Source organism: Carassius carassius, chromosome 13 (assembly GCF_963082965.1).
Source record: "Carassius carassius chromosome 13, fCarCar2.1, whole genome shotgun sequence".
Lineage (NCBI taxonomy): Eukaryota > Metazoa > Chordata > Actinopteri > Cypriniformes > Cyprinidae > Carassius > Carassius carassius.
This window is the reverse complement of record NC_081767.1, coordinates 22,334,891-22,359,806: the sequence shown is the minus strand read 5'-3', so window position 1 is coordinate 22,359,806 and position 24,916 is coordinate 22,334,891. Positions and strand designations below refer to the sequence as shown.

The window sequence follows — 24,916 nt, the reverse complement described above, 5'->3', positions numbered from 1 at the left end:
GAAACTGATAGTTCTGATTCTAAATTCTGGATGAGCCTCAATTTAAAATAACAATAAACACAAATGTGACCTCACATTCTGTATTAATGTGGCACATTACTATAGCTTTACAAAAAAAAAAAAATTATTATTTATCATTTTATTATTAATTTTAATAATCATAAAGTTTATTTAACTTTTGTACACTGGTGCTTTTGCCGCTGATCTAGCACACAGACTTTAGTGGCGTCTTGCTTTATTTGAACCACTTCTTTGTAATGATGCACTTGGACTGATTCTCAAAGCTTTTGTTAATAAGATGGGTGACACGTTGGAACCATAAACAACACCACATCTAAACAGTTTTCATTTACTACGAATGTAAATATAAAGATGGATATTTCTGAGCGATGACCCGGATGAATCAGTGAACCAAGTGATTTCTTTGAAATGAATAAATTCACTAGAATGAGAACTTCTCAAATCAATGATTCAGTGTAGACTATTTCATCTATTTCCTTGTTCATTTCCAGTTTGAAGCTTTTCAGAACTGTGTTAGGAATTAGCCTGCTAGTTAAACTTTGGTTAATCATAACAAGGCTTTTGTGAACTCTGCTCCAAGTTTGAGTTTGTAACGACATGCAGAATGATAAACTAAAAATGCGAAGGGCTGTGGTAGAGGCTCATGTTTCCTGCGATCTCAAACGGAAGCTGGTCTGTTCACCGATTGCTTGTCAGTGACATCATCAAAGCATATGTGATAATTGATTCCTGCTGCTGCCATCTCACGTACTTCTGATCTGATCTCAGTTTGTTTGAAGTTGGAGGGAAAAATGGCCTCTTTGTGTTTAGCCATGCCACATTCTCTTAAGCAAGATCTTTATGCAAAGCCAATAGTGTAACTCTGAACAGATTGAGAGGAGATGTAGAGAGCGATGTAATCAGAGGGTGGATGCTTTGTCCATCATATTCTAGCCTTGCCCCATAGGGATTCAATTATAGTGCCCAGCTCGGATTTCTCAGGCCTGTCTCGCAGCCTTCCAGTCACACCCTTCTGATCAATAAACTCAGCAACAAGCAACAAGACTGCACATCAACCTCACGTTGTTCTTTCTGTGCCCATTCAGTATGTCCAGGTTCCTTCCCTTTTGCTCACGTATCACACTCACTTTGTTTTTTCAAGATGTCTCGTTTTGCACACGCTCATTGTAGTGTCTCAGTAAGAGCTGCAAAAACTTTAAATAACATTTACAATTTTCAACCAAAAAGACAGGACTATGTTACTCTTAGTTCTAGTTCTAGAGAATTAAATGTAGTTTGCACCATATTTGTGTGCATCTTCATGTGTGCATCTTCATTGTTTGAAAGTGCAGGGTTTCTGATGAATTAATGACACAAGAATTTTAAAAGCCAAAGTAACATGCTAATAGCAAATAATTGGTAGCACGATATTTGCTACACACTGTATATGTGTCTGCATAAAATCTACATCCAGAGTTCTGTCACAGCTCATGACTGTCTGATTGTGTGATATATCGAAGCTTTTGTCATCTTGGAAGATTCTAAAGTACTGCATGGTACAGAAGTTTTAATAGGCTTGCTATAGTTTTGAGTGACCTTTTCAACTGCTATATACAGTAGATAATTTGTTACTACTGAGTTGTGTGTGGTAGAACTCGTCTGCTGTGTTATTCTTTGAACACGGTTCATCTCTTTTCCTTCGGAAACATGGAGGTCCGCTCAGAAACCCAGTTCTGCTGTTTTGGTTGGAACGCTGTAAGAAAGTGAGAAGGAGAGAGAGAAAAAGGAAAAAGAGAGAGATTTTCCTGTTTCTGGATGTAATGCAAAATTGGTTGGGTTTTTTTTGTTGTTGTTTTTTTTGTGGCGGTGATGATGCAGACTTCTCCCTGCTTTTCCTCTTGCAAAAGATTTCCTTTCATAAGACTGTTCAGAATTTGCCATTTCTTATTTGGTATTGAGAAAGGCAAATTTGCATTTTCATTATTCTCAGGTGTTGATTAATGGTCATATAACATGTCACCGTTTGCTCACATCCCTCTGCACTCATGTTGTGGCTTGTATATGCATACTTATTGAGATAACTGCAAATTTGTTTTCAGGATTTATTGTAGAATAAACATTTAAAAATGATTTTTCTAACGATATAAATCGTTGTTATCACTTCTTAACAATTAAACACATCCTTGTTGATTCAATAGTTCACGCTTACATATAATTAGCTGAGGTATGGAATGCGTATTTGGCGTGCTGTCCGGGGAAGGGCTCCGAGCTCGGGAATGGCCCGAACCTAGAGTACCCCCCCCTTCCCCGTCTATTTATAAAGTGAACTTGAAGTGAGGAGATGGGGTGGAGGAGGGATGCTGATAAACCGTCAATGGATAGAGGTAAGTCAGCGATATTTATACTATGGGATTGATTACTTGATTATGGTCCACCTGTGTTGATTAGGCTAAGTATCTGACGCGCTCCTCCCGAATCTTATTAATAAAATTACATTTCAATAGTTCACGCTTACATATAATTAGCTGAGGTATGGAATGCGTATTTGGCGTGCTGTCCGGGGAAGGGCTCCGAGCTCGGGAATGGCCCGAACCTAGAGTACCCCCCCCTTCCCCGTCTATTTATAAAGTGAACTTGAAGTGAGGAGATGGGGTGGAGGAGGGATGCTGATAAACCGTCAATGGATAGAGGTAAGTCAGCGATATTTATACTATGGGATTGATTACTTGATTATGGTCCACCTGTGTTGATTAGGCTAAGTATCTGACGCGCTCCTCCCGAATCTTATTAATAAAATTACATATAAAAGTTTTAATTTCTTCCAAAAAAGGAAAGCATAAAAATTTACTGAACCCAAACTTTTGAACTGTAGTGTATATTGTTAGAAAATACTTTTATTTTAAATACATGCTCTTCTTTTTAACTTCTTATTTAATTAACTTTTTAAAAAAGTATCACAGGCTCCAAAAAATATTATACAGCACAACAGTTTAAAATAGGAAAACACTATTTTACATCATAATAATATTCCACAATATTAACATTTTCCTGTATATATATATATATATATATATATATATATATATATATATATATATATATATATATATATATATATATATATATATATATATATATATATAATAAACAACGAAATTAACTTCTTTGGCTTTTACTCTCATGTTTAAAAAACAAATAGTGTTTGTGTGTGGTGCAGTACGTGTCAGAGCTGGCCAGAGATGTTTTTATCCTGATGGAGAAAGGTGTAGCCTAATTGTAGGTTGTAGGAGTTTGTGGGAGGAGACAGAGGACCAGAAGGACCCTAATGGACTGACACCCCTCTGTTTTTGTGTTTGTGGCAGGTGGCATGGGCAGAACTTCAGGCCTGTGAAGCTTCTGCCTTCTTTTGTGCTTGTGCATTAACAAAAGAGGGCTTTTGTCAGTTAATTTGGATATGTGTGTGTGGGAGTGTCTGGAGTGCGTGTGCGTAAAACAATAGTGCAAACGTTTAGTTTCTCCCTGTCTCTGATTACACAGAGAAGCATGCTCTATCTCTCCGACTGCTTTGCCTAGGCGTGCTCAACACCTGCACCGGGCTGCACCTGTTTTTGGTATGTTTGTGTCTGCATAATGTCACCTAGACTGAAAAACTTTAAAGTGAACACAGGGGCTGACAGATGGATGGGAAGAAGGATAGATATACCTACACTGCACTGAAAATAAAAGTGGGTTTGAAACAGTTTTCACTCAGAAACTGCACTAAATATCACAAATAGTTGCAAAGAATTGGCAACTAATATTTGAATTAAACATGTTTACAGAGTACATATATTGAGATAAAATAAAGCGAGAAGCGTATGTGACAATCAGGAGTGCAGCTATGCCTCCCAACTAAATGTTAACCTTCACTCCCTCCCTCTTTTACTGCTAGTTGCTCTGCTGTGTATCTGTTTTGTGTGTGTGTGTGTGTGTCCTTGGGGCCTGTTAGTATCTCTTCATTGAAAGAACAGCTGCCTTTTGCTCTTACTCTTACACACACAGATGTGACTCAGTCTCTCTGAGTGCATGGAGAGTTGTATGTCATGTCTTTGTTGAGGAGGAGGATCCATGAGAGCCATGAGTCAGTGTATGACAACCAGGATGGACGGCAGAGGGGCTCTTACACTGATGATGCTTTGCTCTACTGGGGATCATTGCACTGCCGTGGTTAGTATGCATGTGATTGTGATATACTGTATTGAGCCATGATGCTGTCATCGGGACACAGACTTCGATCTGGTCTAAATGCAACAAGGAAGCCCCACAGGATAAAAGTACATTTTTATACGTTTTTTTTTAAATTCCAATATAATTGAAAACATTATTTTTATATTAATATTGATATGATATATAATATCATATTTCAAATGTTTTATTTGTTAGTAATTTCTATTTTATACAAAATATAAAATAAATAAATATTATATTAATAGAGAAACTCACCAAGGCTGCATTTAATCAAAAATACAGTAAAACAGAAATATTGTGAAATATTATTTTCATGTAATGTAACTGTTTTCTATTTTAATATATTGTAAAATATAGGCCTAATATTATTTCTGTGATTGCAAATCAGAAATCTTTAGCAGCCATTACTCTAGTTTTCAATGTCACATGATCCTTCAGAAATCATTATAAGGCTATACATGACACAACATTTGTCCAGTTTTTTGCCCTGATTTACAGTCTGGAAAAGTTGATGGCAGTTGCCGAAATTCAGAGCCAGTCTACATGTTTTGGCCATTTAGAGTTGACCAATTTCAAAGAAAATCGCCACAGATATGCATGGTATTATAATGTTATACTAATACTACAATTAAAACAATGGAAAAACCCTTAATGAAACCTGAAGAGAAAAATAAAAAACGCATCCCAAGCACACAGAATAACATAAATGGACTTTGAATGAATAATTGCTGCTTTGAATGATTACGTAATTGTGGCATCTGTAATTTTAATCACGATTAGAAATGCGATTAATTGTGCAGCCCTACTTTAGGTTATGATTCCGTCCAGATATTAAAAATCTTTCATATATTGTTTTCAGCTGTCATGTTTCTCTTGGGTGTTTCATTCGGAACAACTTGAAAATCTGGTAGTGTGTGATTAGTTGTTTAGTATATGATTATTATTGATGTTGAAAACTGCTTAATATTTTTGTGAAAACTGTAATACAGAACAGCATTTATAAATGTCTTTATCGTCCCTTTTGATCAGTTCAATGCATTAAAACAGCTTACCAACCCCAGTCATATATTTATCTATATATCTAGGTGCTATTCATTTCAGTTATTGATCATATATACATTTAAAGCCTGGACCACCATAGACATTCGTGCTGATTTTATTAGCAGGCCAGGCAGTAATGTGTAGCTTGTTATCATTTTGGTCATGTTTGGGCCATCTGATGGGGAACTGGGCAATGGAATGTTCTCTCACTTCCTCTTCCTCAGTAGCTTAGTCATAGGACTGGCAGAGAGGTAGATGCTGTGTGTACAGAAGCGTTTTAGGCAGTTTGAGTGCTTAATTAGAAATGGGCAATGTGTCCAACTGTCACAGGATAAGCTAAGAGGGATGGAAGAATACATTCAGAACTTTAGTTAATATTATATGGGCAGTGGGTGACAGTGTCAACCCGTTTCTGTTGTAGTACCACAGTGTGACTCAAACCAATCTGTGTGTGAGTCACAGAGCTGATACAGCACTTACTGTGGCATGTGATGTGAAATGAAGCTCTCATGGGCTTTCTCTTTCTCTTTTTCTGAACATAAACAAAACAAAAAGTCCAGGAAAAGCCCTTTGGGGGCACTGACTCACATATATAAAGAAGCATACAGACACACACACACTGTGCTGAAATAACAGGAGGATGCAAGATGCAAGTAAACTCAGTTTATTGAAAGTAGGTCAGATGTAAAGACACAGGTCGGGGACAAACACTCAGGTGGCAAGTGAAGCTGGGACGAGATGGCGATCCGGTGGTGGTGCGGTGAAGAGTGTGCTTGAGAAAGCCCAGGAACCGTGGAACATCCAGGCGACACGAAGAACTGACGAAATCCAGACGAAGAACTTAAGGAGACGAGGCACGAGAACAGGACACACACCGAGGAACAACCACAACGATCTGACAACATGAGAGGGAAATTACTGGGCATATAAAGGAACTGGAATTAATGACAGCTGGTGACACTAATCAACACAACGAGTAACCACTCCCACACAATTACACTCACGCAGACACATCAGTATGAGACAGCCGATTCATGAACCATGACACACACACACACACACACACACACAGATGCAGTTTCATCAGACATGTTATGTTAGTATGTGTGAATAATCCAGTGATCAGCAACTGCTGTAAAATTAGCACTCATGTGGGATCACACACAAACACATGTGCTCTTAATCACAAAAATCTCCACTCATGAGGTGTGGGGACACAATGCCCCTCTGTCAGCATTCGTGTAAGTGTGTGTGTGTGTGTGTGTGTTCTGCCACCACACCCCCCCCCCCCCCCCCGTACAGGACCTTCCTCCTCCTCTCTTGGCTTCATACGCTTGTCTGATGGTTTTCTTTTCCCTCGCATGCGGTAATTCTTCTGATGATGGCCTGGCACGTGTCTGAATGAGGGGCAGTCTGCCAGGGCGCCAGTCACACACCTCACTGGGTCTCACACTGCCCAGTTATTCAGTTCAGTTTAACAGTTCAAGTTGTTTTAATTCATCAGAACTATCAGTTTTAGATCCATTTTAATTCAGTTAATTTCCAACCAATAGTTGTAGGAGTCACAACTGAATCTGTAACATGTCTTTAGAATTGAGGTGAGATCATTTCAAAATCTCAATGGTTTCTATAAACAGCAAGGAGATTAAATGAAAAGTACCTATATTTAAGTCACTTTCATTTCAGTGTTTTCAAATTATTTGAGTTCATGTTTGGGGTCTGTAAGATTTTTTTAAATTGTTTTTGAAAGAAGTGTAAAATGTTCAAAATATAGATTTTTTTTTTTGACATTGACATTTAAGATCAATTTATTGTGTCCTTGATAAATAAAAGTAGGCTACTTCTTTATTTTAATACATTTTCATCATTTTGACTTTATTTGCTAAACATTAAGGCTTTTATTCACAAAATTAAATTGTATTAAAATGACTTGAACAACAATTTTCATCTGGAGCCTACTTTTGTAACTTTCATTGAAGGTATGGAAGCGGAACTAATAGAAGAGAGTTAGTCTTGTTTGTGTGTGTTTGCAGATCCCTATCTGTACTAAAACTCCCAATACATTTTTTTTGGTCTTCAGCATATGTTGTAGTTATAGTAAACAAATTCCCAATCAAGGGAATTTGGAACATCCAGTCTTCTTCTAATGAAGGCCTATTTTCCTCCCTCTCTCTAACCCTTTCACTCTCTTTTTTTCATCTGAAGAGAAGAAGCCACCATTGGCTGCTGTGCAAGTAACGTTCTGCTAGTTTCATCTCATTTCCTGTGTAGATGTGCAGACAATGAAGTAGCCTAAATCGGTAGCACTGTGTAACTTTTCTATAATAATGTTTAAATTATATGCTAGGAGTTAGTGGGTTCGTTTATTCACTTTCAAAATGTCTTGTTTTAGCTCTGTCCGTTATGTTTGGGTGTTTCATATTATTTGTATGCATACAGGGGGCTGCCGTTGCATTCGTTTTTGAGTGTCATACACCAGCGTGTGGGGGATGTGGGAGCTGACGTTTCGTTCTGAGGAGGAAGTCTGTGGTGAAGTATGCTCCCCTACACTTTTTTTCCTTCTCCATGTAGCTACGCTTAAAAAAGCGTCTGTCTGTCTCTACAGATGTGGAAATCACTTTAGAGAGCATGTGTGTGTGTGTGTGTTTGTGTGTAGGAGGCAGGGCTTCGTTTGCGAAGCGTGGGATTCAGATCCATAAGAGACATCCCCTTGCCCTAAAGCACCCTGGGAAGGCCTTGGGTTTGGCCCGCTCATAAATGAAACCCCTGTGCTAGTCAGGGCTAGAAATAACCCAGCAAAATGGCAAGAACGTGGGACCACTGCAGAAAAACAAACTCGCCCCACTCCACATCTGACAACGCCTTTCAGCTCCTGTTTTCATTTTCTTATTTATTCTGGATTATTTGTTTACCTTGGCAAAAATACTTTTTGAGCTGTATAGACTGGAAACATATGCAGAGTGTTGCCTAAGAAGTATACACACTTGCATGCGTACTAGATTAAGGAGGCGTGCCGTGTATCTATTGCACCGCTCTGCCTCTAATTGGTCACATTGATCATTTCCACATGGCGGTTGGCTGCAGATCTGCCACTGATGTGTCCCTTACCCCACAGCGTCTTCGTTGTCCTCCTCCTTCTCATAAGCCATTGCTCCCTGGAGAGCTGCATGGTGGGAAACAGGATGTCACCAACTCGGTGGCATGTTGCGACTCTGCACTTCCTGTTTTCTGGGTTTTTCTATCTATGTTTTTGTCTTATCATTGATAGTCTAACTTTGTTAATGGCCTGTTTAAATCAAGCTTCCACAGTGATTAAACCTCCAGGTAGAGTTTATCAGCTTTCCCTGCTGGGTTAATGTCACATTTCGGCAAAAGGAGTCAGCGGCAGCTTCCTGATAACCAGGACACTCTCTCTATATAATTTCAGAATAACATTACATGCGTTGCTCCCTGCTGAACGTTTTTTTTTTTAAATGAATCAGCATGCAGATATTTGGCTGTGAAATCACAAATGAATTTATGACATACCTCTGCATAACCCCCAGGATACTTAAAAAAGTTAATATGTAGTCGAAAATAAAAATAAAGATAGAGATGGAATGGTTGTGGGGTGCATGAGAAAACAGCTGCTTTATATCCTTCTGTTGATTGACAGAATAGATGAACAAGCACCCCTCGAACTTTCTGTTCAAATTGCATATGTTAAGTATAAGTTATTTCATGTCATATTCATTAGTTTTATAGACTGTTTATAAATAACAATTTTAGCAGTATACTATGAGCTAGAGTGCTGTATTTCCACATGGCTGTGATATCTGATGTAAGGAAAATGATATCAATTGTGTTCAATTAAGTTCAGTAAGCAAGACTACAATAAACAAGAAGTTGTTATTGAGCCACTATTATTTTAGTCACATTATTATTATTGTTGTTTTGTATGTTTTTGCTCTGCCAACGCGAATCGTAGCATAATCAGTGTAAATGCATGTTAAGGAAATCAGCCCACACAGACATTCTGTACTTACAGATTTCACTTTAGCAGAAAGAAGGTGTGTTTATTTATGGCACTAAACTTAATTTGATGTGCATATTTCCCTCATGTCTTAACACACTGGTACGTACATGTAAACTCTGGGGTATGAACATGTTCAGACTGCTCTCTCTGACTGCGCCATTGTGTTTGTAAGAAAGAAAGAGACTTTGAAGTTGCTCTGATTCAGTCATGGCACAGTAACACAGACAAAAGTAATTGGTGAGACCCACGTATTTAATGTGCTACAGGTACGAGGACTGTTTACTAACAACTGCAACGAGAGGCAGACACAGAGGAAATGAGAGCGATATAGAGGGCAGGAGAGAGAGAGAGAGAGAGAGAGGGGTAGTTGAACAGATGCATGTAAACCCGTCTGTCTGGGGCCTATAGGCTGTAAGCAAGGCCCTGGATTGTTTTGGCTGTCTGAATCAAAAGCCTCCACGGCTGAATTCAATCCCAGTGTTTACTCGTGCTTTCACACCCCCTCCCGCCTCTGCTTAGTTCCACAAACACACACAGATCGTCTGTGTCTTACCCTTACAGCTGCCCCACCCAGCGTCTACTGTACCTCCACAGTCTTTCCCTTTGTCACCTCTCACATCTCTCACACGTGTTTATTGGCTAAATATGACCCATGGTCTTTATAGGTCTCAAATTGTAGACTCATTAAGGTGTTAGTAGTGTTTTCTAAATGCTCTTTGAGTTGGCTTTTTGTTTAAGGCTAGCATAATTCAGAAAGGAGTTTATCTTTGTTTAATTATATGTTGTGAGCTGCTCTTCATATTCATGTCATATTCACAGATCTTGGAACATTTTACTATAATGGTGTAATATAGATAAATAAATGCAGGTCTTTTTTAACTTTTATTCAAAGATTCCTAAAAAATAAAAGTGTATCATGGCTTATACAAAAATGTTGAACAGCACATTTGTTTTTAGCATTGATAATAATGACATACATTTTCTCGAGCACAAATTTTTCATAATAATTTTTCACAATATTACAGTTTTTGCTATATTTTTGTCAAAATAAAGCCTTGGTGAGCATAACAGACTTCTTTTAAAAACATTTAAAAACCTTACTGACCCCTTACTTTTGAAATGTTAGTGAATAAACATATTTTAAATTAAGATTAATAACTGTTTATTAATGTCAGTTTGTAATTTTTAATGAATGTCTAATTGTTTTTAAATGAATGATTGTTTTTTTTAACTTGCTCTTCTTCTGAATGGACATTTCCGCTGTGTTAGCAAACTTGTATTCGGTCTGGGTCCATTCTGGTATATATCACAAGTTAAATGGATTGCAAATAGCAGTCCATGTTGATTTTAACTACAAAGAAACTCTTTCTTCCTGGACAAGATACTTAGGACCGAAACATCCTTAACACATAAACACTTCACAAATACCCCAACCTGAATGTAACTACTCATCCATCAGAGATTTTTATTTAGTTCTTCACCGATCCTCATGGGGTGGCTTCATCACCTTCTAGAAATACCCAATGAGGAAGAGAGCAAGAGAGCTGCTTTATTCAAATGTCTCCATTGTTGGTTCGGTCCCAATGAAAACTGTGTGTTTAAGCTGATGGAGTTATGAATGTTCTTTCTGGATGAAGCCCAGGAAGGCTTTTTAAATATGTTATTAATGGCTATAAGGCATGTTTTTGTTGGGGAAGAAACCATTTGAATTGGACAGCTGAGAGAGCAAAACAATCCGAAATGATAAAAATAAATGTAGGTTCAGATTCATATTCAATTTTTATTTCAGATATATGGCCCATTGTGCCTTGCTTCTCAGAAACAGGCGATTTTCCTTTCGTACATATGAGATATTTCTGTAATGTGTGGAAGATGATGTTTTTTTGACCCCTCAGCAGTTTGATGTAAATTTGCTCTTTAATTGCATTGTATAATTCTCCTAGTATTATCTCTACATCAGTATTTACAGCCCAGCATGTTTTTAGTTAAAATCACTATGCGGCTGAGGATGTGATGTCATTTAGATCGTTGACTGATGTTTAGTTAAACTGCTGCAGAGCTGAGCAGGCTTTATTTTTCCTACCTGCATTTTACTGTTGAGGGGGACACAGATCATAGCCTGCTGGACATCCTGTGAGGAAACATGGGGAATGAGTTTCAGGAAGGTAGGTGTGGGGGTGGAAGAGGCAGACGGAGCTGTAGTTGGGAAACGGTTCCAGTGAGGTGTGTTTTGAGGTTGCGTTTTTTTCACGTCACTTTTTGGGACTTCATGTTTTTACATCTTACATATTTTTTGAAAGATTAAAAGCTTATATTATAGCTGTAGCCATCATAGTAAATTAAAACAAATGAAATAGTAATAAGCTGGATTTTGTTTTAATTTACTGATTTATTTATTTTAGGATTCAAATCTGTATCCCTGTGGGAGCACCACAACTCTAATGTGCAATGAACGTGTACTACTGCTACACCACGACTCCAAAAGAAGTAGTTAACTGAATCATTGATTCTATTGAGACTCCTTGTGTCTTTGTTATTGTAGATTGGTTGTGGTTTATCTTTTAATTTTTGTAAAAAAAAATTATCAGCGTCATTCGTAATAGTGACCTTTTAGTGGTTATATAACAGTAAACATCTTCATCCAAGAGCTACATTGGTGTTTATACATCTGTGGTTAAAAAAAGAAGTTGTTTTTAGTAAAGAAATAAAGTCAGTTAACATTAGTAACAGCAATATACTTTAATATTGCTTTAATATTTGGGGAAGCTGTGGCTAAATGGATAGAGAATCAGACTTGTAATCCAAAGATCAGGAGTTGTAGGTGTGTGTGTGGGGGGGGGGGGGGGGGTGAATGAACAGTGCTCTTCCAACCTCAATACACATGGCTGAAGTGCCCTTGAGCAAGGCACTGAACCCCCAGTTGCTCCTCAGCCGCTTGAAAAAATAGCTGCCCACTGCCCACCGGGTGTGTGTTTATGTTGTGTGTTTGTGTTCCGTACTCACTGCTGTGTGTGTGCACTTGGTTGAAACACGGGGAAGTGTGTGCATCTGGATGGTGCACGTGGAATTCGTGGCCTAGTGGTTAGAGAGTTTGACTCCTAACCCGAGGGTTGTGGGTTCGAGTCTCAGGCCAGCAATACCACGACTTATGTGCCCTTGAGCAAGACACAGAACCCCCAATTGCTCCCTGGGTGCCGCAGCATAAATGGCTGCCTGCTGCTCCGGGTGTGTTTACGGTGTGTGTGTGTTCACTGCTGTGTGTGTGCACTTTGGATGGGTTAAATGCATAGACTGTATAAAAACGTGGACGTAGTGTCCGTGACGTCACCCGTAGACTCCTGAAGAGAGTTTTTGAAGCCTAAAGTGTGCAGAGCCGGCCGTCGCCATCTTGGCAGCGCGTCACCGCGCGACTCTCCCGGACAATCAAACATGGGCAAAAAGGCGGGAGCTAGTTGCTGTAGCCACACCCACCTAGCACGACGGCAGTGTCAGCAGCGGCAATCCACCTGTCACTCAAGTGGCTGTGCCCTTAATTATGCAGAACTTTAAGTGTTAATATAATTTAAACGGATGAGTTATAAAATTCACCCCCCTCACAGTTGTCATGAAGGGCAAAATGAGCTATTTAGACCAAAATCATTTTTTGAACCAGGCTGTAAACATGTTTTTTCCTGCTGTAAAGTTGGGCATTTTAACATGGGGAGTCTATGGGGCTGACTCCCTTTTGCAGCCAGTCTCAAGCGGCCAGTCGCTGAATTGCAGTTTTAGTCACTTCCTTATTGGCCTCACGAGAGAGAGCGGGAGGTTGGCGCTCGGTTAAATGCAGAGCACGAATTCTGAGTATGGGTCACCATACTTGGCTGTATGTCAGGTCACTTACACTTCATGGGTTAATTGCAGAGAACCAACTCTGTGTATGGGTTACAATACTTGGCAAATGTCACGACTTTCACTCTATATTGTTCATAATTTTCTCTCATCACTAACACAGGCATCAGGATAGAAATTTAGGGAAACTAATCTGCAAATATTGGACATAATCATTATTGATGGAAGCATGAGCGTTGATGCGTGACTGAATTACATTCATATGTCAACATCGATTCTGTATTTTGAGTCAAAGCACCTTGATGAACACCATTCACATTTATTTACAAAAAGTCTTAAAACTGCAGTAGCAAATATTGATTTTGCCAATTTAAGTGTCCTTTAACAATCTTCGATTCATGTTTTGTGGCATAAACCAGCTTGCACAGTTGGCACTTAGATTGTGTATTTGATTTCATATAAAATTTGTATGGCAGATTTGTTATTCTCTTCTGTGAAATAGTGTGTATTGGGTTTTGGTTAGTTTAATAGTCATGTGATTAAGTGACAATATACATTACTGTTCAAAAGATTGGGGACAGTCAAATTTTTACAAAATTATTGCACAATTGTTCGTGCAAATAATGTGACGGCAAATATTTTGTTACAAAAAAATCTATTTAAATAGAAAGTCGACTCTTTTATGCTTTTTATTCATCAGTCCTGCAGAAAAAGAAGCATCATGCAAAATTATTAAGCAGTTTTAAACATTGTTAATAATAAGAAATGTTTCTCAAGCTCCAAATCAGCATATTAGAATGTTTTCTGTAAGAAAACTCAAGACAGGGCGAATGGCTGCTGAAAATTCAGCTTTGCCATGTCAGGAATAAATTACATTTAAAGCATATTAAAATAGTAAACAGTTATTTTAAATTGAAATAATATTTCACAATATTGCTGTTTATTTTACTTCATTTTTGACCAAATAAATGCAGACTTGATGAGCATAAAAGACTTCTTTCAAAAATGTTACCGACCACAAATGTTTGAATGTTGGTGGATATTAATTAAACCATGTACTGTTTTTCATAAATAGTAATGTTTAGTGTTTTATAAATGAATTCTGTGAGTTATATTTATGCTAGACACCACTGACATCAACGTGTTGAATTTAGTGGATATGAGACTCTAAAAGCAGCTTCTCCACACACGGAAACAAACAGATGCTTGAAGGATGGCAAAGCTCATGTTGTGTCTGCTCTGGTGGAGTGTGTTTGTCTGGCAGGTCACTCCAGCAGTCACTAGCGCCCAGTGAGGGACTTTGAGTATCTAACAACACACTGTAGTGTTCCTGTGTTTCTCTGCTTTTTGGAGCAGCACGGTGGAACGTCGCTCTTATTTGGATATCAGGTGGCTCAGTGGTTTTGGCGGGTAACTCTGAAGATATGTGCATATGTGTATGCATTTATAGCTGGCCTCTTTCACTGCAGGAACAGAAATAAACAGCACCCACAGACCAACAGACTGCACACTTTTGTCTCAGCCTGGATTCCTCAGTGGCAGAGATGTGATATTCCTGTGGCTCTGAGCCAGACAGACAGTCATATACCCCTGTCTCCACATTCTCAATATCTCTCTCACTCTTTGTCCACCTTGTCTTATACATAACCCCCCCCACCCCCCATCCTCTGAGTCTCACACACGGATGCAATCATGTGCTTGCCCGTGCTGCTGTGTGCACTTGTTGGCCATGCTCAGTATAAATAAATTCAGACAGGCTTTGCCTGTCTCTGCATCGGTGTACCCTTACTCTATACTACACTGGCCTCTATAAATAAACACTCCCATCACAGGAAGCAAACATTGGAGGCTGACCTATACTCTTTGGCTGGGTTGAGAATGAGGTAGGAGAGGAAGAAACAGAAAGGTTGTAATGGCTACATGTGTGTATAAATGTGCATCCAGTTTTGAGGCCATTCCCAGCAGTTCCACAGAACAACTCAAAGTGTTTTACAATTCAAATGAACCATTGTACAGCTGAGTGTGACGCTGAGAGTTTTCAAATGCGGCTACAACTGTGGAGTAGGTGGTTATGGCATTTCACCTGCTCCAAGGGTTTGTTATGTCTGTGTAGGTGGATTTATTGGTAAGTTAGTCATTTCTGTAGTATACAGAATCTTTAGACGAACCAATGACCAGTAAAAGCATGTAAGATAAAAGGAAAAGGAAGAATCTTTTAAAAGGTTTAAAACGCATGTACCAGGTTCTTAGAAATGTAGTGTTTGTATTGAGTTTTGTATGGTAAAAAAAAAAAAAAGTGTTTCTAAAAATGTCAGCACACATACAGTACAATACAGTATCTAGAATATTTGCACTGTTAACCTATTAATCATAATTTTTAGTTTTTAAATATATTTTATTATACATTTATTATTAAATACAAGTTTTTTTTTTGCTAATATTTTAAACCAGTAATGGGTGGCGTTATGACATTTTACAACCTAAACTTGATATTTAACCTGATATTTGAAGGCATTTATTGATTGACAGCTATGATGTTTATATATATATATATATAGTTTTTTTTACATGTCCTTTTTATTTTTTATATAATATATACTGTAATATATACTGTATATATCAACACAATTGTCTTAGAACTACTGTTTTGTGTAATAAAATTAAAAAGCCTAACTACTTCATAAGGTTGTTATAAAGAACAAAGTAGGTTAGATTACAATTTCAAGAAATGTTTGCTTAAATATGAATTACATTTTAATGTATTTTATGATTAATTGATACGGACTAAACAATTTTGCGGTATGTCATTAATCCACGTCACTTAGTTGGGCCCAAATCTACTCAGAAAATGCAACAAAAGTCTTATTTTTTATTATTATTATTTTTTAAATATCCATTGCTCTTGTGCTGTGCATACATCATACAAACCATAATAACTATGTGTGTGTTTGTGTGTGTGTGTTTGTGTGCAGGTTTATCTGAAGGCTCCTATGATCCTGAATGGAGTGTGTGTGATCTGGAGAGGCTGGATTGATCTTCAGCGTCTGGATGGGATGGGTTGTCTGGAATATGATGATGAAAGGGCACAGGTACAGACAAACCACCTTGTGCTGTCAAACTGTTTCATGCCTTATGTACATCAGAAATGACTGACCACTGCTTGGCTTCCTGTGGTATTTTGTGTTTATACAGCATGAGGATGCTCTGGCCCAGGCAGCCTTTGAGGAAGCCCGCAGAAGAACCCGTGATTTTGAGGACAGGGATCGCTCGCACCGCGAGGACTTGGAGGTGAGAGCTGGAGTGAGTGAGGATGTGTGTATGAGTGTGTGAAGTTTTAATCAGTTAGTGCATGCTGAAAATCCAATATGTTCTTATGTTTCAGTCATAATGGAGCTCAGGTCTGTGGGAGTGTGTGTATTTGTAAACTATGTGTACATGTGTTTTCCAGTTGTGCATGTACAATACTTCTGTATGTGCTTTTTTGCATAATCTTTGCCTAATTCCTCTTGCTAATATTTAGATTGACAGCCACTGCCAAAATACTTTATTATGGAGCAGTTCACTGAAAATATTTTTTTTAGTAGCTCCTGACCAGGCAGATGATTAAGTGGTGCCACCGGCATCTTTTCTTATGGGTCAAGCTAAAGTGGTAGGGTGAATATCACAAAATCGTATCTAGATCATATCTCATCGCAAAATAAAAACATAATATTTTTGTTAAGGAAATGAAGCCTATTATTAGGACATTTCAGCCTTGTCACTTCATTTATTCATGACAGTTAAGCTAATTTTCCCCAAAATATGTCATAACAGTAATGTATCCGGACCTCCAGGATTTATTTTGTAATTCTCATAGTTCTCAAAGCTGATTAATATTGTAAAGAATATCTGTAATACAGTTTTTTTTTAATTGAATATAAGTGCTATCAAATTTTTTTTTATTAATTAAACTATTAATTATATATATATATATTATAGTAATGAGAATAATATATTTTTAATTATCACTTGCTTATTTGTCATGAACATAATGTAATTATTTCTTTTTTTAGCATCCTTGGTTTTATTTTTGAATTGTAATAAAATCAGTTAAACCTAAAGGGCTCCATTAATTCTGAAAGTCATGCAAGAAATTACTAAACAGCACTTCGACATGAAAATTACTATATCTAAAAAAGTTGTAAATTCTGTCTCCTTCCTTAATTGCATTGCAGGAGCAGGCAAATAAGTGCTACCTCACATCATTTCTGTCTGTTCCCTGATGTCTTGAGAGCTCTTGACATACTGTAGCTAAACAGCTTGTCTGGGGCAATACTGATTTGATCACTTGTCATTTAGCAGATACCGATGGCACAGCTCAGTCATTTAATAACTCAGGAGGTAAGACAACAATTTAGGATTTTATGTAGTGAACTGCTGCCTTGATATTCTGTTTACTATAAATCATTCAGAACCGAAACATAATGAAGAAGGGCATGTGTGTTTCTTAGTTCATATTTTGTATGTATGCATGCATATATGTACTCTATGTGAGTTTGTGTACATGTAAGCTATTGAAGAGCTTTACTTGTTTACTCATGGCTTAGTGCATGAAGTGTCTTTGCATTGTAAGTCCTCAAATATAATCATTCTACAGTCAATCCAAACTGCACTCTTAAGATGAAAACCAAATTGTGTTTTTTAGGACCCTGTGGCATCAAAAATCTGGGACTGATGGCCTTCAAGGACCAGGGTCTGTCTCCTCTGCTTCTCTCTATCCTTGTGTCATGCACTAAACCGTGTCTGTCTGTAAGTGTGTGTACATGAATGTGTGTTTTTCACAAGAGCATGTGCACGAAAGAGCATCTCTGTGTATTTATATATTCTACTCTGTGTGTGTGTGTTGAAGTGTGTCTATATGTGTTAGTGGGTACATATACTGTTGGTGTGTGTTTTTTTTTTTAAATGAGTGAGATTTCAGGCTTCTATAAGTAACTTTGAGCTGCAGGTCTAATACTGAAAGCACTAAAAAACATTCTACCGGCACGAGAGACACCCAGCTCGCTCTACGCAGACCTCTGTAATGGAGACCAGACTTCTATCCCAAGATTCCTCACTGCCCCGCCCACCCACTCCCCTGCTGCAAAGCCCTCTGGGAGCTCTCAGGCACAGCTTGGCAGCACACGACCAGAAAGATTCCCCTTATAAACCGCTGCCTTTATATTCCTGCCTCCTAATCTACACCCTCAGGCGGTGCTTTACACGTCTCTTCCAAAATCAATCATGCCAAGGTCTCTTTTTTAAATAGATCTGGCTGTTTATGAAAATCAAATTTCTTACTTATTGCAGTCAGGCGATCTGTGACTCACGGGCCAAATGTTTTTCCCTCAAAGCTCAAAGTCATTGTGAGCCATGGAAAAATGAAACCCTGTAATTATTCTATAATTCATGCTTTCTCATCCCAGCGGTGTGGAGTCTGACCCTCGTTCAGAGCTTGTTTTCGAGCTGCACCGTTCGCTCGGCTTTATTTTGGAAAGCAAATAGTACTTGAGCTCGATCGAACCTCTAGCCTTCATGCTGCTGTACATGATGTTGCATAGCTGTGGTCAAATATTAAACTCCAAAATTCAGCAATTATTTGAATATTTTGTAACATTTTAAATGTATTCACTGTCACACTTGATCAATTAATGCATTCTGCTTAATAAAAGTATTCATTTCTTTCCAAAAAAAAAAATAATAATAATGATCCTACTGACCCCAAACTTTTAAATGGTACACACTTCCATTATGCCATAAAATAAAAAAAAATATTTCTCCAAAGAACCTTTCAGTGAAAATTTCTTGGATTAACCATTTTTCTTACCGAAAAGTAACATTTTAATAATCTAAAGAACCTTTTCCACTAAAAACCTTGTGTAATGCAAAGGTTCAATGGATGTTCTTTACAAATCCAACAATGGCAAATTAGAACCTTTATTTTTAATAGTGTAGTATATAAATAATACTGCAGTTGTCATTCTCATCCCAGCAGTGTGGAGTCTGACCCTCGTTCAGAGCTTGTTTTCGAGCTGCGCGGTTCGGTCGGCTTTATTTTGGAAAGCGAATAATACTTGAGCACGGATCATACCTTGAGCCTTCACACTGTGCAGTGGTCACATAGCTGTGGTCAAATCTTAAACCCCATCATCTGTAATTTGATAAAAACCAGCACAATAGCAGTCTGGATCAGCAGAAAGCCAGCGTTTTCTGGGAAAGTGGGCCAGGTTTGTTTAGAAAGGACGAACAATGCATTAGAGTCTTAAAAATCACTTGTGACCTGTCTGAGAGACAAAAAGGAACATTCGCTGTGCGTAAACACTTATTTGTCCTCTCTCAGCATGTCTTAATGCGGTTTGGTCACTGTTTGTCTAAGCAGGGAGTCCAAGGGGGCAATGGCCTTCTGCGTGATAGATGGTAAAGAGATGGATGAAAAATAGATTGGCAATTTTTCACTAAACCCAGGCCTCTACTGCAGGTGGGATTAGAGCATGAGTGATGTTGGGCCAGTGAATGTATTAATATATCATTAGTATTGATCTTTTTCATTTGCAGCGCTGTCTGCCCAGCAAAATCTAAGCACTATTGACTTGTGGTACAGGAGAGTGCTTCAGCTGGGCTCCGTATGATCGATGCTGCGTCCTCTCATCCACACAAACACACTTTTTCAAAAGCTTAAATACTACAGAGCAAACATAAAAATACTTTTTGAGCTTAAAAAAGCCATATATACTGTATATGCTACTTTTCTACAGTAAGTGAAGATGTTTACTAAGGCTGCATTTATTTGATTCAGTAAAAACATTAATATTGTCAAATATTATTACAAATTAGAATAACTTCTGTCTATCTTAAAATATTTTCAAATGTGATTTATTCCTTTGATGGCAAAGCTGAATTTTTAGCAGTCATTACTCCAGTCTTCAGTGTCCCACGATCATTCTAATTTGCTGATTTGGTGCTTAAGCAACTTTTTAATCAATGCTGACGACATTTGTGTTGTTTAATAATTTTGTGTAAACCGTGATATATATATATATATATATATATATATATATATATATATATATATATATATATATTTTATTCTTTGAGTACAAAGTTCAAAATAACAGCATTTATTTAAAATAGATATTTTTGTAACATTATAAATGTCTTCATTGTCACAATTACTTTTACATTTATTCATTTAGCAGATGCTTTTATCCAAAGCCACTTACAAATGAGGAATACAGCAACAAGCAATTGAATTGGTCCCTGCTGAAAAAAAAGTCTTACTGATCTCAAACATTTGAACACATTTGTGTATAAATAACAAGCAACACATCACTAGACGAAAACGTTTAATTCTGTAGTTCATCGAAAACATCTAGAGCAAGCTAAAGCTTATTGTTGATAGTAGGTTTATGCTCCAGACTGCTTCGTTGCTGTGCGTTTGACAGCTATAACAGCTTCATCTGTTAATGCATATGCTTAAAGATGGGATTCCCAGGCGTCGGGTCGAGTAAAAACAGCCTTGCGTAGCTCTAGGGTTAAAACGTGCTATAATCGCCGGTTCCACAGATGATGACCTCACACTATGTGAAATACACTATGTCTGCCTCTCCGTCTATCTTTCTCTCACCGTCTGCCTGTCTGTCCGTCCGTCTGCCCTATCTGTGCTCAGACATCTATGTCAGGGAGAGATTTAGACGTAAGCACATAAACATATGTATCTGTAACAAGGCCATCAGTCATATCTTTATTTTTAATGCTAGTGATTTGAAGACTTCCCCCTGACTAATGACTAATGTCTGCCTCTTCAACCAAAAAAAGCAGCTCAATTTTTAGCATCTAGACTGAAGTTGATATCTGCTGTCCCCTGCTGGGGGCAAAGAGCAATTGCCTGTGGGCTGCAACCTATTACTGGTATTGTTTTTGTAGTTCGAGAACGAACATGTGAGTGACTCAAGCACAGCACAACAATTTTAACTGTATTCTGTCTTTGTCTTGGTCTGTTTGTTGGGTTGCGTGGGTGTTTGTGCACGTTTTTGCATGTGTGACTGTGTGTGTGTGTGTGTGTGTGTGTGTGTGTGTGTGTGTGTGTGTGTGTGTGTGTGTATGTATGTGTGTGATGACCCAGCCCAGGCGACAGCAGGACCCCAGCACTGGCTCCAACATGGGCAACACTGATGATCACAAGATGCGCTAGCGGCATTCACCAAAGTGGGCAGGGATAGGGTCATAAGACCTCCAATTCCACGGCAATCTCATCTCTTGATGCCTTGTTTATCACAGGACAGACCAAAGTCCACACCTGTGGGGATTTTTGGATGGGTTGTTTGGTGAAGGGGCTGGGTGGGTTGGGCTGGGCTGGTATTGATGTGTGTCAGAGATTCATTCGCATTTGATTTAGTCCCTTGTTTCTTTTTGGGATTTTTGCACTATGTGATATGTTCAGTTTAAGTCCCCCATATCGCCTTTCGGTATGCATGGTTTTCCTACCTATGTTTGCTCTTGTTCCCCTCTATGCAAGGCATCTTATTATTTCCTATTGTAATGAAATGGCATTTTTTAATTATTTTATTCGTATCGTGTGTGAAAGTCAGGATGTTTACTTTTTGTATTTTCATTTCCTCCCTATATAAACATGTCTGTCCTTGTGCTTTGTAAGAGAATCTAGTAAATGTCGCTAGGTAGATTTGTGCAGTAGAGTAGAACTTAGTAAAAATTAGAAAGAGGCTGCTGATGTTGTGAACGAGGAGGTCTTTTCTTTTATCATCCTTCTCCATGTGCTCTTGTCTTCCACTCTCTTCCTGTAACAGTCAGTTGAAGCATGCTTTGAACGTGAACTGAGCAGCAGGAAGTGAATATTGAGGTCAGTGTTACTCTGTGCGTGCTCTACACAATATGAGGCAGAGATTTGTTTTTTCACCCTACATCCGTTTTACCCACTTAAGCATTTTTTTTGCTACATATTTTATTTTACTCTGGATTTCTTAAAATGAATACATTTTTCAGTCATTGAAGACAATTCACTTCGACAAATATCACACCTTTTTTATTTATTTTTTGACAAGTGCATTACTTCCCTGTCTGTTTTCTTTGGTTTCTGAAGAGATTCTGACATTAAAACTCCCTCCATTCTTATTAAACCAGGTGAATTAATGCAATTTAAAAAATATACCAGATATGACTCCTATAAAGGTCTTTTAACATTCAGAAATGAGACTGATAACTATCATGATTTAATGACAGTAGTATTTGTAAATCATATTTGTCATTTCCAGACAAATCTAAAGTTCCTAAACATTTAATATCTGACTCTGTTATTATATATGCAAGTATAATCATAAAACTGGGATAAAACATGATTCTCCATCAGGTCAAACAGAGGACATTAGTGTGCATCTTTAGTCAAAGGTCCTGGGATCTGTTAAAGATGATTTAGTGACGTTGGACAGTTGGACTGGAAAACCACTGATAAAGAGAAAGGAAAGTAGGGAAGGAAACAAAGTTACTCTATCATTTAATGCTTGTAGAATAACAACAACTTAACTCTGCAACATAAATGGAAACAACTTGCCCTCCAATGACATTTAAATTTGAACATAATCAACATTTAACATAATTGCATCATTTTATGTCATGCTCTTTTTTATTTACCACAGCCAATGGTAAGATTTGAAGGGCCAAGAATTCTTTTTTGGAAGGGATGCTGAAGTCAGAAGGTTCGGCCTACCTCTAGCTTAAACCAAATACACAAATGAGAGCTTATTTATAGAGAGCAAGTTCATGTTGTCTGAGTGTTGAGGAAAAGCTAATGTTGGTTTTGTAGAACGTTAAAGCTTTGTAAAGTTGGAGTGGGCATTTATACCACACAGTGGTCAGAGACCGGGCACCAGGAGGTTATTGAAGTCCGGATATATTTTGAAGATGCCAGAGACAGAGAACTTGAGCAAACCAGAGTCCACAAAACAGTTCTGCTTTAATTAGTCTTCCAGATCAACTCTGCTTCTAGGTGTGTCTTATGCTGTGTATCAAAGAAATAACCTTTGCTGGCCCTCTGTTAGTTTTTCTCTCATCCCTTTTCACTTAATGCTGGCATTAAGGCAGAATACACACCAGGTAGTGGATGGCTCTTTTTTTAAAGAATGAATAAATAAAATGTTTATTTTCTTAATTGTTTTAAGTTATTGATGCAGGTATACCTTTATTTCATTATCAGGTTCCGCTATGATGAAATGTGTATTTCTGTATTGATATTGCTTTCCCCTTTGCCCCCTAAAGAATTGGGGATGCTTTTATACGGTCTTTGGTTTTAGGTTTTTCTGTTTTTAATTTTAAGCATGGACGACTGTTAACTGAAGTGTTATGTTTGATTTGTTTCTTAATAAACTTATTACAAACCATATTCTCATTCATTGTATGTGTGTGTATCCAGTGGCAAAATGAAATGTTCTTGCTCACATAGCAGATCATTATCATTTTATGTCCTGAATTACCTAAAAACATAAATCACTGCTTCACACATCAGTTCATGTTAACTCCAAAAGGTAGTTCCACGGTGTAATTTCCATCACATTTCTATACATGTTGTGTTTAATAAAATAAAACATTAAATATGGAATAAAATGTACTTGTTTAAAATGCTATGGCTAATATAAGACAACTAATATTTTTCTTGCAGTACTGATGATTTCACAGTGAACTGTAAAATAATAAGCCAAGGCTGCTGGTGGTCTGGATTCCATACTGCAATATAAACTGAGCACAATCTCTGTCTGGTCAGATCTTTTATATTTCTTCATGATACGTCTGAGTTGTCCAGCTGTACATTTGTGCAGCTATATAGCAATGCATGGAATGATGGCTGGAAGAAGACCAGTGACTGTGCTGGAAAGCTGGAGAGCCAGTCAGATGTGATGTGCTCACCACATACATAAGTTCTTCACTAACAGTGAAACCTGCTTTGAACACTAGGATGAATAGGGTGACATACAATATATGCTTTGGCTCATTTGATGACAAGCATGAAAGCAAACCAAAGGAAAGAAAGAAGGCTGGGAAGGAATCCTGCAGGATCATAAGACATCCAACTCCATATGCATTTGTGAACGGTAGGCAAAGATAGACACTGAAAGTTTCCTTTGCCACCTCTAATGTCCACCTCCATGCCATGCCATCTTTGAGCGCTGAGATATCCAGCTGAAATGGAGAAAGGCAGCACCACATCAGAGAAGATACAAAAGTTCTGGCTTATTTAAGTAGGTAGGTTATGTCATTCTACATGTAGCTTCAACACACTTTTTAAAATGTAACATTTAAAATTTTAAATGCAATTTAAAACTATTGTCAACTGCATTATGTTCCATTTAGTTATAAAGTTTTGTTAAGGTACGCATTAGTGTTTTGTTTTGCTGTGTGTAGGCATCAGTGGTCTGTGCATCAGTGATGCCTGACAAGAGCAGTGATTAATAAAGATAGGAATATAAATAGATTTATTTTAGTATAACCTGCCCACAAGTCATTGTGATAATATTGAGGGGCTTTTTGGAGATATTTTTATGCCTTACTAGAACACTGCTGAGCATACCATGGTGTTTATCAGGGTTAAAGACGAGAAGCCTTGACTGCTCCTGTCAGATGTCCCATTCCCAGACTGTGGCTGTAAACTTCATTTGTATTCAGGAGCTGTTTCTTATCCACACTGATTTTTGCCTCCAAAACCTGTCTGAACAGTCCCAGCATCAAAACACTCTCTTTATAACAAGTTTAGTTAGTTTACAATATAGTATATAAAGATTA

The 24,916-nt window shown here is 37.9% G+C and overlaps 1 protein-coding gene across 10 annotated transcripts in view; it reads left to right on the top strand.

The window, feature by feature from the left end:
* The window catches only part of LOC132156100 (core-binding factor subunit beta-like), a 40,448-nt gene extending 18,397 nt beyond the window's left edge, over positions 1–22,051 (top strand). Inside the window, exons 4-8 of one of the 10 annotated variants that reach the window (XM_059564955.1) lie at positions 16,084–16,200; positions 16,304–16,399; positions 17,453–17,491; positions 17,796–17,843; positions 21,257–22,051. In XM_059564955.1, coding sequence (XP_059420938.1) covers positions 16,084–16,200; positions 16,304–16,399; positions 17,453–17,491; positions 17,796–17,825 — 282 coding nt within the window. In that variant the 3' untranslated portion in view covers positions 17,826–17,843; positions 21,257–22,051. Of the gene's footprint in view, positions 1–16,083; positions 16,201–16,303; positions 16,400–17,449; positions 17,492–17,795; positions 17,844–21,251 lie in introns of all 10 variants that reach the window. The other 9 variants (XM_059564952.1, XM_059564953.1, XM_059564951.1 and 6 more) reach the window with 9 other exon arrangements.
* Positions 22,052–24,916: the final 2,865 nt, after the last annotated feature.